Source organism: Polistes fuscatus, unplaced genomic scaffold (genome assembly GCF_010416935.1).
Source record: "Polistes fuscatus isolate 324 unplaced genomic scaffold, CU_Pfus_HIC Scaffold8, whole genome shotgun sequence".
Taxonomy (NCBI): Eukaryota; Metazoa; Arthropoda; class Insecta; order Hymenoptera; family Vespidae; genus Polistes; species Polistes fuscatus.
This window is the reverse complement of record NW_025113162.1, coordinates 7030681-7047027: the sequence shown is the minus strand read 5'-3', so window position 1 is coordinate 7047027 and position 16347 is coordinate 7030681. Positions and strand designations below refer to the sequence as shown.

General features: G+C 29.1%; 1 protein-coding gene across 10 annotated transcripts in view; it reads left to right on the top strand.

The window, feature by feature from the left end:
* Positions 1-16347, top strand: part of LOC122525081 — an 87064-nt gene that overhangs the window by 37522 nt on the left and 33195 nt on the right. For 5 of the 10 annotated variants that reach the window (XM_043647684.1, XM_043647680.1, XM_043647683.1 and 2 more), the window contains exons 2-5: positions 4065-6005; positions 13059-13286; positions 14802-14915; positions 16037-16126. In XM_043647684.1, the coding sequence (XP_043503619.1) occupies positions 4113-6005; positions 13059-13286; positions 14802-14915; positions 16037-16126 (2325 nt within the window). In that variant the 5' untranslated portion in view covers positions 4065-4112. The remainder of the gene's footprint in view (positions 1-4064; positions 6006-13058; positions 13287-14801; positions 14916-16036; positions 16127-16347) is intronic. The other 5 variants (XM_043647688.1, XM_043647685.1, XM_043647682.1 and 2 more) reach the window with 4 other exon arrangements.

The window sequence follows — 16347 nt, the reverse complement described above, 5'->3', positions numbered from 1 at the left end:
TTGAAAATAGCTTAACGTTGCGACCTAAACGTTGCTAAGCGCGCTGCTCAGGTATTCAAGGAATGCGTTTATCCGGTTTACGTGTGTTTTTAATCTACTCGGATATGTAAACTTACACATGAAAAGATTCACGCACGTATGTGTACATATATGCATAGAATTGCAACATCATGGCGGATGTACAAATGCATGGAAGCAAATACTATTTGTATGGTGCATTCTTTTACAAATTGGATTTGATATTAAACATTTTTTTTTTTCTTTATTATAACCCGAAGCGTCTCGTTTTGATTATGTTCGTAATTAATTTATGTTTTTTTTTTTTTCTTTCTTTACCGTCATAAATGTAAATTAAGTTTTATAGAGTCGTTTATTTTTAATTAAATATTCAACGTAAAGTAAAATTGTAATTGATGATTAACGATAAGCGATATATTGAACGATAATAATTTTTATTTAAAGTAATTACAATTTTTATATTTCGATGATACGTAATCGTGCTTTGTTTTTTTGAAAAATTTGAACGTGGGATCAAAAGTTTAAGTAGTAAAAAATCCTTTTCTTCGTTGTACATCCAGAACTTTATATTTATTTACTTACGTGAAAACATAGAGGACGTAACATCTGGGGAAAGATAAGGATGAATTTCTGAACGGGGAAAGGGGAATAACCACGGGAGCAGAAACTGATGAAATATTCGAGTGAAAGCTCTTACTTCAGATCTTACTAACCATAAATTATTTATTTGCTTTTAGATAACTTTGTTGTATAGTTAGAGTGCTCGAGATCGTCAGGATGATTATTTTTTAATATTTTTTAAAACAGGAAGTTCAAACATTTTTGGATGAAATGATATTTCGGATAGGGATGCAATTATTTTGAGATAGATGAAAATCTTACAGTGACGTATTATCACGTCATCTGGACTCATGTCAAAAATCCGAATGACGTATACGTACATACGTTATTTGACATAAAAAACTTTTGATAAAAATTGTAGAATGAAAAACTATTGCATACAATTCCGAAAAAAAAGAAAAAACGTATATTACTTTAATATATAATAATATCGTAAAACAACAAATATTTAATGATAAAAATCAGGTTTGAGAAAAGTGTGATGATGACTTTTGATTGAACATCAAAAATATATAAAGTTAGAGAAAAAGAAAAAGAAAATAGAAAGACAGGGATAGAGATAGAAAGTAGTGTTAGATAGGCGTCTGACAGTATTAGTAGTAAAGCAAGTAGTAGTAAACTATTCAACGGTGAGAAAACAAAAGTGTACACTATCGTTTTCATTCGTTGGTTGGTTAAGTTCGTTCGACGATGCCGCCTTTGGTCAGAGTATCTTTTCCGGTGATACAGTAGTAGTAGTAGTAGTAGTAATAGTAGTAGTAGTAGTATGCTATGGTGGTGCTATGCTCGCGCATCGTTTAATCGCGGTAGTGTGTCATTCTAAAAATAGATCAGGAGATTTGAAAGAGCTAAAATGAGAGAAGAGGAAACCGAAGAAAGAGAGAGAGAGAGAAAGAGAGAGAGAGACAAACAAAATGAGACTTTAACGTATAACCAAAAAAAGAAAAAGAAATTAGACAAGAATAAAAAGAAAAAGGGAAGAGAATAAGAGTGTGAGAGAGAGAGAGGGAGAATGAGTTAGTTGATGAAGAAAAGCGAGAAAAAGAAAGAGAAATTTGATCAAGCGTTGAGTGAGAATGAGTAAGAGAGAGAGAAAGAGAGACTTGGCACGGACTCGGTCGTGAACCCGAAGAACGACCTCGGAGTAACGTTGAAGAAACTTACTGTAAAGAGTAACAGAGAGAGAGATAGAGAAAGAGAGAGAGAGAGAGAGAGCGAGCGAGAGAGCGAGAGAGAGAGAGCGAGAGCGAGCGAGAGAGCGAGAGAGAGAGAGAGAGAGAGCGAGAGAGAGGAGAGAGAGAGATAGCGTGCATCTTGAGTGAAAGAGAAATAGAGAGTAAGTGTATGTTGAAATAGGATGAAAAAGATGGAAGAAGGGGTAGGGATGACGACGACGATAGAATGAAATTAAATCAAATATTTTATTGGATAAAAAGATTTGGTTTCTTTTTTTTTTTCTCTATATGTTATGTTTTTAAAATATTACTTATTATATACAGGGGTCTATAGAATTTTAAAAATATATATATATGTGTGTGTGTGTTTGTGTGTGTGTAGATATAGTTTTTATTTAAGAATAATGCGAGATAGAGAGAGAAAAGATGGAGAACGAAATGCGCATGCGCACTATGTAACTACTCGGTTCGGCGCATGCGCAGTTTCATCGCGTTCGGACCACTTTCTAATTTTGAACCTGCTCCACTCTGTCTGTGTGCGCGCGCGCGCGAGCACGCTTGCGTATATATTAGTTTACGCTGGAATCGAGTTGGTCTCTCTCTCTCTCTCTCTCTCTCTCTCTCTCTCTCTTTCTTTCTTTCTTTCTTTCTTTCTTTCTTTCTGTTTATAAAACTGTGTTACACTCGTCGTTGGGGCTGTGCTGGAATTTATAAAGAGTCTCTCTCCTTCTATTTCTCTTGTATTCTCATTTTTCGATTTTTTTAAGAAAGATTAGAAAAATTCATTCGAGAGGTTATGTACGATAGGAATTTCTTATGGAAAATAACACGAATGGTTTTACATTAAAAATTCGTTAAATTCAATTATCATATTTTTTTGATTTAACATAAAATTTATTTATATATTATCCAATACTATATGAAATTATGGCCTATGATAACAAAAATTGCATTACACGTAATAATTGTGCATCAATTGATGGTATGAAGCATTTCACGATTACCTATAACGTTTAAGCAATGAAGAATAAAACGTGGGAAAATAGTAATCATACCGTGAAAGAAGAAAATTGAATAATATCAAGATTCACATAATCACTTGGACTATTTCTATGAAATATTAACGTATAAGAATGCACCCAAATATTCGATCTTTCACCGATGCAATTGATACTTGTTGACAAACGACCATGTGAATCTTGACATTCTCCAGTTTCGTTCTTTCACGATTAACATATATACATGCAAGTTTTAGAATCAGCAGAATATATTCTTAAGGGGGTGGCTTTTACAAGATTTGAATAGAACGTATTTATATGATCTTTATATTGTTGTTGTTATCGTTGTTGCTCATGTTCCAAAACCACCCTTTAAAATTATTTCCAATTTGTTCTGAGACATCTAACGTGTAATATACGTATATTTGTAGTATATACCTAATATAATAAGAAATATATAGCGAATCGTGGTACGGTGTGACTACGAGTGGATATCACCTATCCAAGAGTTTCAGATTTCAATTTGAAAATGTCTGTACTTGTGTCGTTAAGGCATAACGACGACACGGACGCAGGGAATATCTAATAATAGGATATTTGGCTTGCCGGCCAACAACGCTGGCCCCCAGGTTTCGTTCGTTCGCTCTCTCGAGTTCTAGAAAAGCGTGTACTTCCGTTTATCATCTCCCTTTTCTTGCAAATTACGAGAAAATTATTTCGCGGTCTGTTAGTAGCTTTACCACGAAAGATTTGAATGAATGTAACAGTGTGAGAAAGCTTATTTTATTTGCTCGCTTACAATGATATTTTTTTTTTTTAAATTTTCTCTTCAGGATTAGTGGTTTCGTTTTGCAAGTAGACACACAATATCATTCTGTTTTTCAATTACTTTTATTTTATTCGAAATATTGTAATAAAGATATTACATTGTTTGGTTGGTTCAATTTTCCAAATGATTATTATTACAACAGCAACGTTATTTATAAAAATAATTGTTCTTATTTCGTAAAGGTAATTTTTACCAAAATAATCGTTCTATTACAGTTATCTTTAAATAATAATAATAATTATTATATTATAATTTCTCTGTTCATATATATTTGTGTTAATGGGGTTTATCCCATTAAAAATCAAATAAAATAAAATAAAGATCATGGATTGAAACATAACTCTTATATATTTCAAATATAAAATATTGATAATAAAAAGAAAATATATATATATTTACTATACAATTTTGTAATTTTTACAGGTGTCGCGAAGGTGAATTAGCGCGAGGGTGGAACACACTTGCGCAATAATGGCGGAGGTGGCTACGAAGAAGTCAATAAGCGTAGTAAGTAACAAGAAGAACGAGGTTTGCGGTGTTCAATCTAACAACGGTTTGATCGAATTGGATAATTTAACCGCGAGTAACAAACAACTAATATCATTATGCGACAACAACGACGACGAGGACGATCTCGTTTTGACGAATAACACGCGTAACGAGTTAGACACCGAGGATAAAAGTCTTCAAGAATTGATAGACAGCGAATTGGCGTTGAGAATATGTTCGCCCAATGAGGAAGAAGTAGAAGAAGACGAGCAGGAGGAGAAGGAGGTGGGGGAGGAGAATGATGATGTTCAGGTCGTTGAAAAAGATAATGTCGAGGAAGAATCTAATCAACCTGATGCAGTTAAAAGGATCGTACTTGATCGACACGAGGATCCATTTCGCGTTAACACGGATTTCATTGTTGCCGAATTGGAACATTGCGCTTTGATAGAAGAACCATATGGTTATCAAAATGGTCACGTTTCACCGGAAACCCATGTTAAACCAGATCAAATGAATGAAACTAAAGATGAATTAGAGGAGAGAATATTTGACGAAGGGATCGAGGATAATGTTGCCGTCGTACAGAAAACAAATGTTTGTATCGATGAGATTGATCGTGGAAAGATTGACGAACGAACTATCGAAGAAGATGAGAATGATTTCTTTTTGAAATCTGCCAAACCCGATGACGATCAATTAGCCGTTATCGAGTCCAACAGAAATTTCGAAGATGTCAAATTGGAATCGGATGAGATCGAGATTGAAAGTTGTCAAGTTGAAGACAAATTGTCCTCTCCTGTACCTTGCCAAGACAAGCATCAACAGGAAGAGGAATCAATTCCAACGAAATTCTTGCTCGAAACTAATGAAAAATTAATCGAAACTGAAAGAGACGATAATCAAACTCAAGAAAGTAAGAAGAGTATCGAGCTTCCCGATACTTGGACCGAACAATTGACACCGGACAATCAACAATTGGGTGGACAATTTTCCGACAATTTCGACGATGAAACAACCATCGACAAGAAATCCGATAAAGAATCTTCCTCGATCAAAGAATCTAATTCGGGAATTACGACGACGGAATATTTTCAAATAACCGAAAATAACGAAACGTTGGAAGAATCGATGAACAATAACGATGGTTTGATTAAAATCGAGGAAAGTCCTCAAGACGTTTCTTGTACCCAATCCAGAAGCTTCGACGACGTGACCTTGAGCCAATCGGAAACATCGACCGATGCTGCCAGTACCCAAGAATTTATAGACATGGAAAGACGCGTATTGAACGAGGAATCATCATCCTCGGAACGTAACAATCACGATGATACGAAATTTATTTCAGATTCCGATAACATCAAAAACGAAAGTACTCTGACTTATCGCGAAATTGAAGAATCCGAAGTTATGAACGAGGATGATATTCAAAATGAAAGTTTAGAAATTTTAGATAACGATAACAACGTGCAATGTCCAAAATCCGAATCAACTATTTTGCTCGAAAAAACTGAAGTAGTCGTTTCCGAAACTAACGTTACGATCTTTTCCGAAACTAAACGTGTCGAATTAATGGACAACCTTTCCCAATCTGATAATAATCAAACCCATAAATTCGACTCGTGGATGACCGTAGAGGAAGCCACGAGAATCGAAGAGGAAGAAGAAAAAGCTGATAAGGAAAGACACCACGAAGAGATACGTACGATTATTAAACGAGAGGATACTAATCAAACGAACGTAACTGATAACGATAGGTCGACTCAAGACGATGATCATCATCATCATCATCATCATCATCACCTTGCTTCCTCTCCCCGTGCACCCCTAGCCACTCCGGATGACGAGACGAGCGATATTATTAACGTGTGCGATGTAAGTGTTCGTTTGGTTTTCTTTTTGTTCTTCTTACTAATAACTCATATTACGATAAGTAGTGACGATGGGGTATTTTTTTTTCTTACCATTTGGAAATGATAGAAAAAGATCCATATTTGCTTTTTCTTTAAACTTGATTATTATTAATTGAATTTTTTTTTCTTTTTTTTTGGAAAAAATATTAATTTTAATAATTTACAAAAATTTTCTAATTGTTTCATAGTGATAATAATTGTTCGAATATATCGTTTGATTAAATTACATGGATAATTGTTATTTATAGAATTGAAAATCTATGAAAAATTTTGTATTATCAAAAAGTCATTCATTTTTTCTTCACTGAAGTAATATTCAAACTATCTAATTGTAAAAATATGTAATTATCATTAGCTCATCCACTATTGATCATTCTTGAAATTAGATTTTAAACGAATCATCTTTCATAACGCTTTATTATCATAACACTTGGCATGATTTTTTTCTATTTCTATTATTTTAATTGCAAGAAGAAAAAAAAACAGATTTAGCATAAAAAGCTTGCCATGGAATGAACCAATGATAATAAGATGCTTTCTTATTTTCATTTATGCTCGAGTGTGTAGTTGGATTAATGTAATGATGCCTGACAGATTCGCCTAATTTCAGAAAGTTGTAGTAATATATATATATATGCATAGATATTAATTAGTGTTAACCTCGAAAACACGCAAATTTTACGCGTGTCTTTCCCATCGATAATGTTGCATAATTGCTCTTGCTTATTGTAGAATTGAAAGAATTTGAATGATTATTAAAATTAGGTTCGTTTGTAATGCACGTGTTTATTAAGGGGATCATTACTCGAATATATTTTTGTTCGACGATGTACAGGTAAGATGACAATATTTTATCACGTTAATATTATTTAATTAAAAAATGACACTATTACTTTTTTACCTGAATTATTGACGATGAAATAATAAATTTATTTGATTAATTGAAACAAAATTATTTAGGAAAGAAATAATAATTTAACTTATATCGCGAAGAGATTATATTCTTCACTTTTCTATGTTAAGAAATTATATAAGATTAAATAAGTCAATTGAAAATTAATATATATTAGCATTGGTTGATGTAAAAAAATGAATATGTTAACAAATATACATCATTTTGAGATTATTATTGTTAACTCTTATCACTCCAAGAATAAATTATATTACTTAAGCTTTTTTATATAAAATATTTAAGAAAATAGTACACTTTTGTGTTTCTTATTAAATAAAACTGCCAAAATATTGTTCAAATATTTATCTTAAGAAAAAAAAAATATAATTAACATCATTACAATTAATTGGAATCATAAGAGTTAATTTTCTCAATCTCTTTATATTAATCGTTTGAGTATCTGTTTCACTATTAAAAAAGTATACCTAAATTGCAGTTACTTTTCATTACCAATTTAATGCACAGATACTTTTACAATTAAACAAAAGAATAGAAAAGTACGATCGCATCGTTTAATATTCAAACGATTAAACAATTAATTCAAATATGAATTACATTATATTATAAATAATATCAACAAACCTCGTTAAAAAAAAGGAAAAAAAAATATTTCCAGATGAAATTTCGTGGTAAAGGGTTTTAAAAATTGTGTTAAATAGGTGATCGTAAAAAAATCTTTTTAAAACCCGTTTAAAAAAAAAAATGATCAACACAATTACAAAATATACATAATATAAATACATATAATCTGATAATAATAATAATAAATTAATAATAATATATAATAATAAATTATTCCATAATAATTAATAATAATAAATAAATAATAAATTCATACTTTTAGTATAGTTCACACACGTTACTTCACATGCAACGACACTTACAATAGATTAAAATTATTTATATATACCGGGTGTGAATATTCTTTACGGATAAAACTTATTTATCATCGGTAAGATCGAAAGAAAGACAGAAAAAAAAAAGACAAGAAAATAAAGTGAGAGGAAGTGAAATATCGGATATACTTGCGATAAAACCTATGTACATATATATATATGTATTAATACACACACGCACACACGCGTACACGTAATATAGGTAGAAAAAGAGAGAGATAGAAAGGCGTGTATAAACCTACTATAAAAGAATTGTGTGTCGTGTAGGACGTGTAGCGTAACATGATGATCAGCGCGTGTCACCATGACCGGTAGTAGTAGTCGAGTCATCGGAAGGAAAGAGAGGAGGTATTTTTCAAGGTGGTTCAACGGCACGAGAGAATACATAACTCTTAGAAGAATTACTATAATAAATAATATCTCGAGCAAAAGAATTCGATCATCGAAGATTATTGATCATTTTCCACCCCCTCAACGTGGGGTCACAATCATCGTTTCAAAATCGTTAATAGTTCATTTAAATCATTTTTTTCATTGTTCATTTTTATTATTACACTGATAAGTATCAATAACGAATGTGATACTTCTAAATGGATTTTTGTAACTTCAGATTTAACAAAAAAAAAATAAAAAATGATTTTAATCGATCATTTCAGTAGTAATAGTTAGCTTCAATTTTTTAATATTTTATATTCAAATATAAATAATATAGAATATATATATCGAAATAATTTTGAATATTAATCGATAAACTAATTATCCTGAATTTTTGTAACTTCAGATTTAACAAAAAAAGAAAAAAAATGATTTTAATCGATCATTTCAGTAGTAATAGTTAGCTTCAATTTTTTAATATATTTTATATTCAAATATAAATAATATAGAAAATATATATATCGAAATAATTTTGAATGTTAATCGATAAACTAATTATCTTGAATTTTGTAACTTCAGATTTAACAAAAAAAGAAAAAAAAATGATTTTAATCGATCATTTTAGTAGTAATAGTTAGCTTCAATTTTTTAATATATTTTATATTCAAATATAAATTATATAGAAAATATATATATCAAAATCATTTTGAACGTTAATCGATAAACTAATTATCCTATCTTTTATAAATCATAATTTCATAACATAAAAATAATTTGATATATAATAGTACATACTTCATAATGATTATATTCAAATATAAATAATATAGAATATATATCGAAATAATTTTGAACGTTAATCGATAAACTAATTATCCTGAATTTTTGTAACTTCAAATTTAACAAAAAAAAATAAAAAAATGATTTTAATCGATTATTTCAGTAGTAATAGTTAGCTTCAATTTTTTAATATTTTATATTCAAATATAAATAATATAGAAAATATATATATATATCGAAATAATTTTGAACGTTAATCGATAAATTAATTATCCTATCTTTTATAAATCATAATTTCATAACATCAAAATAATTTGATATATAATAATACATACTTCATAATGATTATATTCAAATATAAATAATATAGAATATATATCAAAATAATTTTGAACGTTAATCGATAAACTAATTATTCTATCTTTTATAAATCATAATTTCATAACATCAAAATAATTCGATATATAATAGTATATACTTCATAATGATAGTCAATACAGTTTTGGCATATTCTTTTGTTTAGGGTAATCACAAAGTAGAAACGTTACGTTTCGGTGAACCTACTCGAGTCTAGTGTTCTGCTAGAAGTGTTACCGAAGAGAAGGAACTCGAAGGGTTCCCCTTTCGAGTACACACACATACACACACACATACACACACACATACCTACATACACATATACATACGTGAACCGTTCCTTCGTTCGAAAGAACATACGAGAGTAAGAAAGAGATAAAGAGAGGAGGTAGGGGGAGGGGGAGAGAGAGGATTATAAGTCCCCCTTCTCCTCCCCCTTCCCCAACCCCTCCTCCTCATCTTCTTTAACTATCTCTCTCTCTCTCTCTCTCTCTCGTAGTCTCTTTAGCTTTCCTTTCGTTTACAGTCAAGGTAGGAAACGTCTTCGTCCTTTCGCATACTCGCTGTCGAATGGCGATGGTGGTGATGGTGTTGCTTCAAAACTCGAGACTAGTTCGCGACTTCTCAACGTCCTATCATCTTCTTAAGGTTGGCTCTCTCTTATCAGTTTTTCTTTTTTTTTTTCTTCTTTTTTCTATAAAAATCAAATAAAGAAATATAATTGTTTATATACGATGATTATTCGGTAAGAACGAATCGTTTTTTTACGTTGCGATAAGTGTGTTAGTTGTAATGAAATAAATTCGTTAGTGTTTTCGTTTTGTTTTTTTATTTTTATTTATTTATTTTTATTATTTATTTATATTATTTTTTTTATTTTTTACGTTGCGATAAGTGCGTTCGTTGTAATAAAATAAATTCGTTAGTGTTTTCGTTTGGTTTTTTTTTTTTATTTATTTATTTATTTATTGTTATACGTTTTGTGGTCTTATCGAAGTATTATGAATTATGATGTAGGAGGGGAGGTGGGGGTAATGTTATAGTAATTTATTTATTAAGAGATGATTTAGTGTGAGGAAGATGAGTAAGAGAGAGATAAAAGAAAGGGTATGTATAAATAAAGATAGGGTACGTAAGTGTAGTTGTCCCTATTATGGTCGGAATTTATAAACGACCAATAACGGTTGGTTTTAACATCGTCTCTTTTATAAATTTTCATTTAAGTGAAGTAGGAAGTGCGTTCCGTTGGCTTTGGCAACGTGAAATGCCGTTGAACTCTTAATTAATCTCCTTATTTTCTTCTTTTTTCTCTTTTCGAATTTTATTAAAATCTTAAAAGTGTAACAGCGTTGTATAATTTGATTATTTTTTCTATCGAATATTTTTTAAACATTTCAACGACTGGGGTAGACTATTTAAATTGTATTTTTGTCGAAATAATTTGATTACATTTAATTATTCTATTATAATAATCATAATAAAGGGAATAATACACACACAGTAAGTTGGATTTATCAGAAAAAGTGCGTAAATTATTCCTGTGAGAACCGGTGTCAATGATTTATTATAATTTGTGTCCGAGTGAACGATAGGAAGTGCATTTAGTATGTTCAAATAACGAACGGTTTGTAAAGTGTTAAGATGATTGAACCAATTGTGCAATTTGTTTTTGTTCAAATTTATTTCGAAGATTCATCACTTGATATAAATATACATATATACAGTGAATATTTGTAATAATACATAATTTGAAAATTTTTATATCTAATTATATCAAAATTTCTTAGCATATAAAAAAAGAAAAACTATCTATAAATTACATCAATAATTAAATCGATATAAAAATCCAATAAACAAAAATTTACAAATACTATACTAAAAAAAGATAATAAATAGAAACTCATTAAATTTCTTGATTAGATTAATAATATAAATGAAACGATTTAATTTTAATAATGCATAGTTTGAAAATTTTTATATCTAATTATATCAAAATTTCTTAGTATATAAAACAAGAAAAACTATCTATGAATTACATCAATAATTAAATCGATATAAAAATCCAATAAACAAAAATATACAAATACTATACTAAATACTATACTAAAAAAAAGATTATAAATAGAAACTCATTAAATTTCTCGATTAGATTAATAATATAAATGAAACGATTTAATTTTATTCGTACGAAAAATCCTTTCCCCTTCCTCAACAAAAAAATAATAAAAATCTATACCATGTCGCGTATAATTATCAAAGAAAAATAAATAAAAGAAAAAAAAGAAACAAAAACAAATCCTTCAAAACTTTCTAGTCACGTAAAACTAATAGTAGTATTAAAATTTCTTTAGATCGTGGTGTTCGTGTCCGAGTAGAAAAGTAAGTCAGTAGGACAAAGGAAGACGAATCAGAATCCAATATTCTACCTAACATCAATCGTTTAACTCTCTCTCTCTTATTAATCATTTTTTATATTATTCGTAGAAATGTGATAGGAAAGAGGGGCTGGGGTGGGGGGTGGTTTATGGAATCGAATAATTATTTTTATCGGAGGTCTCTTAAAGTTTCTATTTCGGTTAAGAATACACCCTAAGTGAATGGTTAGGGCAAGAAGAATAAGAAGAAGTATATTAATTACGACACCGTCGTCGTGCGGTCAGGAAACATCGACCGGAGTAAGTTTCGAAAGGTTCTTCGTTGTCAGGGAAGAGAATAGAAAGAGAGAAAGAGGTGTGTGTAATTGTAGAATCGAGTTCCTGAAGTTACGTAGTCTAGAACTCTACTCATTATGTCTTTCATCGCGTGGTTCGCGTGCGTACACACACACACACACACAAATACACATATACAAAGTGTTATACGCGAATGAATTTTATTAAAATATCGTTGTATAACGAGACAACGTTCGATGAACTCTCACGTGTGATGCGTTAACAACTTTTTACATTTTCATAATAGAAAGTCAACCAACCATGTATGTTTATGGTGTGATTTTAATTTATTTTTTTTTGTTTTTTAATTCTTACATTTATTATCGTGGATCTATACATTTATGTAATGTATTATTGATTTTATTAGATTAAATCTCGTATCGATTAACAGTGCCTGAATTATTTATATATATATATTTATATATATAAAAATTTATAAATTTATTCATTGTAAAATGATATATTTACTGTGTGATCGGAAATATATCGATATATTAATTTAAAATTATTAATATATATTATATATATTAATTAAAATTATACAAAAATGTATATTAATTTATATTAAGATTTTTTTTTGTTCTTTTCTTTTTTTGTTTTAAATATATTATATCACGATGTATCGAAAAGAAACTAACGATCGAATTGAAAATAAATTCGATTCATTTGTAGTGTAAAAATTTTAACAAGAGAATACACGAAAGAAAGAAGTTAATTGGCAGAACGAGATATGTAATGTTGTTTCTAATTTCTTTTTTTTTTTTTTTTTTAATCAATCATCGTCATATACATTCATACATTTACGTATAATCATTTGACGAGACACGTCAAACTTTATATCGTATTTCTAAAAAAACATTGATAACGATCAAATCGCATTCGTTTAATTTTGTTTCCTTATTTTTTTTTTTTTTTTCGTTTACATTATTTGTATCATTACTTAGAGCGAAAGTCGCGAGGAGAAGAAGATAACAACGAGCAGTTCGTCAACTACAACAACGGTGATGAGCAGCTCGTCTAAGGGTGCTGCTACTACTACTACTACTAATAAAACGAAGAAGAAGAAAATCGAAGGGGTTGCCGGTAACGATGCTTGCCCAAATCTCACTCCGCGTACTAAGAAAACTAAGAAGAGTAAGAAGAGCGATTTAGAAAAGGAAAACATTTCTGTGGTAAGTATACGATCATCCAATTCGTCTTCTTCTATTCTTTTTCTTTCGTTCGTTCTATTTTTCTCGACTTTTCTTGTTCCCCCCCCTTCCTCCCTCTTTCGAGAAATCTTACAGAAATCTTATATTTAACCCTTTGACTGCATAAACCGTGTATTACGTGTTTATTCAAAATTAATGTAAAATAATGTTACGTTGCTTTTGTTTGTTAATTTTTTTTTTTTTCGTTGAGTCTTGTGTGTCAAAAATTAAATTAAAAAATATTAAAATTAAATAAAAAAATTAAATTAAAATTATATTAAAAAAGATAAATATATTTTCATTATTAAAATCTGATGAATAATAAATTATTAAATAAATACTATGTATATATAATGTAATATAAATTTTATATTATTATTATAATTATTATATATATATATATAATATAAATTTATTATTAAAATGTGATTAATAATAAATTATTACTTCCTTGGAAAATACTTCAATTAAAAGTATTCACCACTCAAAGGGTTAAAAGATATACGAAAAAGATAATTGAGAAAGAAGGATGGTGGGGGAATGCAAAGAAGAGAATAGAAAGAAAAAGGAATAGAAAAGAACAAAAAATTAGGAAAATTTGTTCAAATGATGACGAAGAAAAGTTAATGCGAGGATAAACGCGTATAAATAATACTCAATATCTAATAATAATTCGTGTAATTCATATTGGAATATAAGTCATAACTTATGACCAAAAATCAATTCTATTTCAACAGAAAAATTTAATTCTGAAGTTTCTTATAAATGTATCGTAGGTTTACAAAGGTAAACAAATGTGTTTAACAAAGCTTCGCAAATTGTTCATTGTTAAACTTTATTAACATAAGAAGAGTAAATTGTTGACTGTATGTTTTAACAAATACTTATAACTACTGACGTAATAAGTTACTCCTAAGTAATTGATTAAATCAGAAAAATCGAACGAAAATTGTTTCTTCGAATAACTAACAAAAAATAACATATTTAATATTAAAATAATTAATATTAACAATCAAGATAATGTAATTAGAATAAATTACATTATTAAATTAATAAGATAATATTATTATCTTTTTTTTTAATAATTAATTAGATTAAATTACATTATTATTATTATTATTATTAATTAGAATAAATTACATTATCTCGATGAAACGTAATTTAACCCACTAGGACTCTTCTTTTCGTATCTTTTTTTCTAATAATAAAATTAACCAAACCAGAGAGAAAAACTAACAGCAGCAAATTAACGAAAGTGATTTGGGGGGCGGGGGTTGGTTGGTTGGTTGGGGAGCAGGGGGTGGCCTAATCGTAAACGTAAGAAATCGAAAAACAATTCTATCGCATGTTTCTTGCAAACCAAATTTTGTTAAAACGTCGTTAAAACGTGTTCGTGTTCGTGTTTGTGTTTATGTGTGTGTGTCCCTTCGCTGCGAGCTATCCTTTTTTTCTCGTTCTTTTTTTTTTCTTCCTATTTTTTTTTTTTCTGTCTATCAGAATTCTGATTTGCAAGACGCAAGCATGTATACTGCCGATTCGAGATCAACCAATCAAGAGACGATCGATTTCTCCGACGAGGATGATCTATCCAACGTCAACGTTAAATCGTTGGTAAGTCATATCGTTTATTTTTTTTTTTTTTTTTTTTTTTTTTTTTTTTTTTCTTTTTCTTTCTCTCTCTCTCTCTCTCTGGCAGTTGGATCGATAATAAATGACGTAGATGTAGCTGGAAACGTGTCGATTGGGAATCGTTAGGTATACATTAAACATCAATCTTTGATAACTTCGTTTAATCTTTTCGATTGACATAATTGGCTTGTTATGCGTTTGAATGTTTAAAACGTCTTTTATATTTAATTACTAACAAATGTTAATTGAGCTCCGTTTGATCGATGAATAATAATAATATGGTAACTATCGATCGCAAATATATTATTTTGTATTAACGATTATCGTAATTTATAAATCAATTTTTTGTTTCTTTTTGAAATTATTTCTTTTTTTTGTATTGTGTTTGTGAAAAAAATTATATAATTTAAATGATATATTTATGTGTGAGTTATCTATCTGTATAATTATATTTATTTAAATTTTGTTATTTTATTTATATTTTGTTTCTTTTTGAAATTATTTCTTTTTTTTTTTTTATTGTGTTTGTGAAAAAAATTATATAATTTAAATGATATAATTATGTGTGAGTTATCTATCTGTATAATTATATTTATTTAATAAATTTTATTTACGTTTTTTTATAATATTACCCGGTATAATATATTTTATATATTAATATATAATTAATTACTAAATTAAAAGTAATTTTTAATACAAATTATATATTGCAGAGACACTGCATTTATGTGTTTTTAAGCAACGAGCTCAATTAATTTAACACGTTCACGCCGGGGTGACCCACCGGTGGGTCACCCCGGCGTGAACGTGTTAAACGAAAAGAACAAGAAAAGAAAAAAGAGATTTAAATGTTTGAAATTTTACATTAATTTTTTTTTTTAATGTGTGTGTGTGTGTCTGTCTTTTTTTCTTTTTACCTTTGATTCGTTTCTTTTGCATGCGTTTGATAAAATTACATTTGAAATCTCTCCTCGTTATAGAAAATAATTTAAATAATGGCAAAGAAATTTGGATATGAGTTGCGTGCAATGCGAATGGCAGAATTAATTATATATATATACATATATATTTGTTGCTTAAATTTTGTGGTTTTGTGCATGTAGACACGGAATTACGTGTCCGAGGCGAATCGTAACGAGCAGGAAAGATCTAACAAGGAAAGAATCGCGACCGGTGTGTCTATTAAACAATTGGTACGTACCGAAAAGAAAATTTCGTAATATCATAACAATTATTAACCTAACGTTAAGTTAATAACTCCAAATTCGTAACAAGAAAAAGAAACAATATATATATTAAATAGAATTTATTTTCCGATTAAAAATAAAATCCAAAAATTATCAATTTTACGTATATATATTATATATATATATATATGTACACGTATACATGTATGTATATATATATATATATG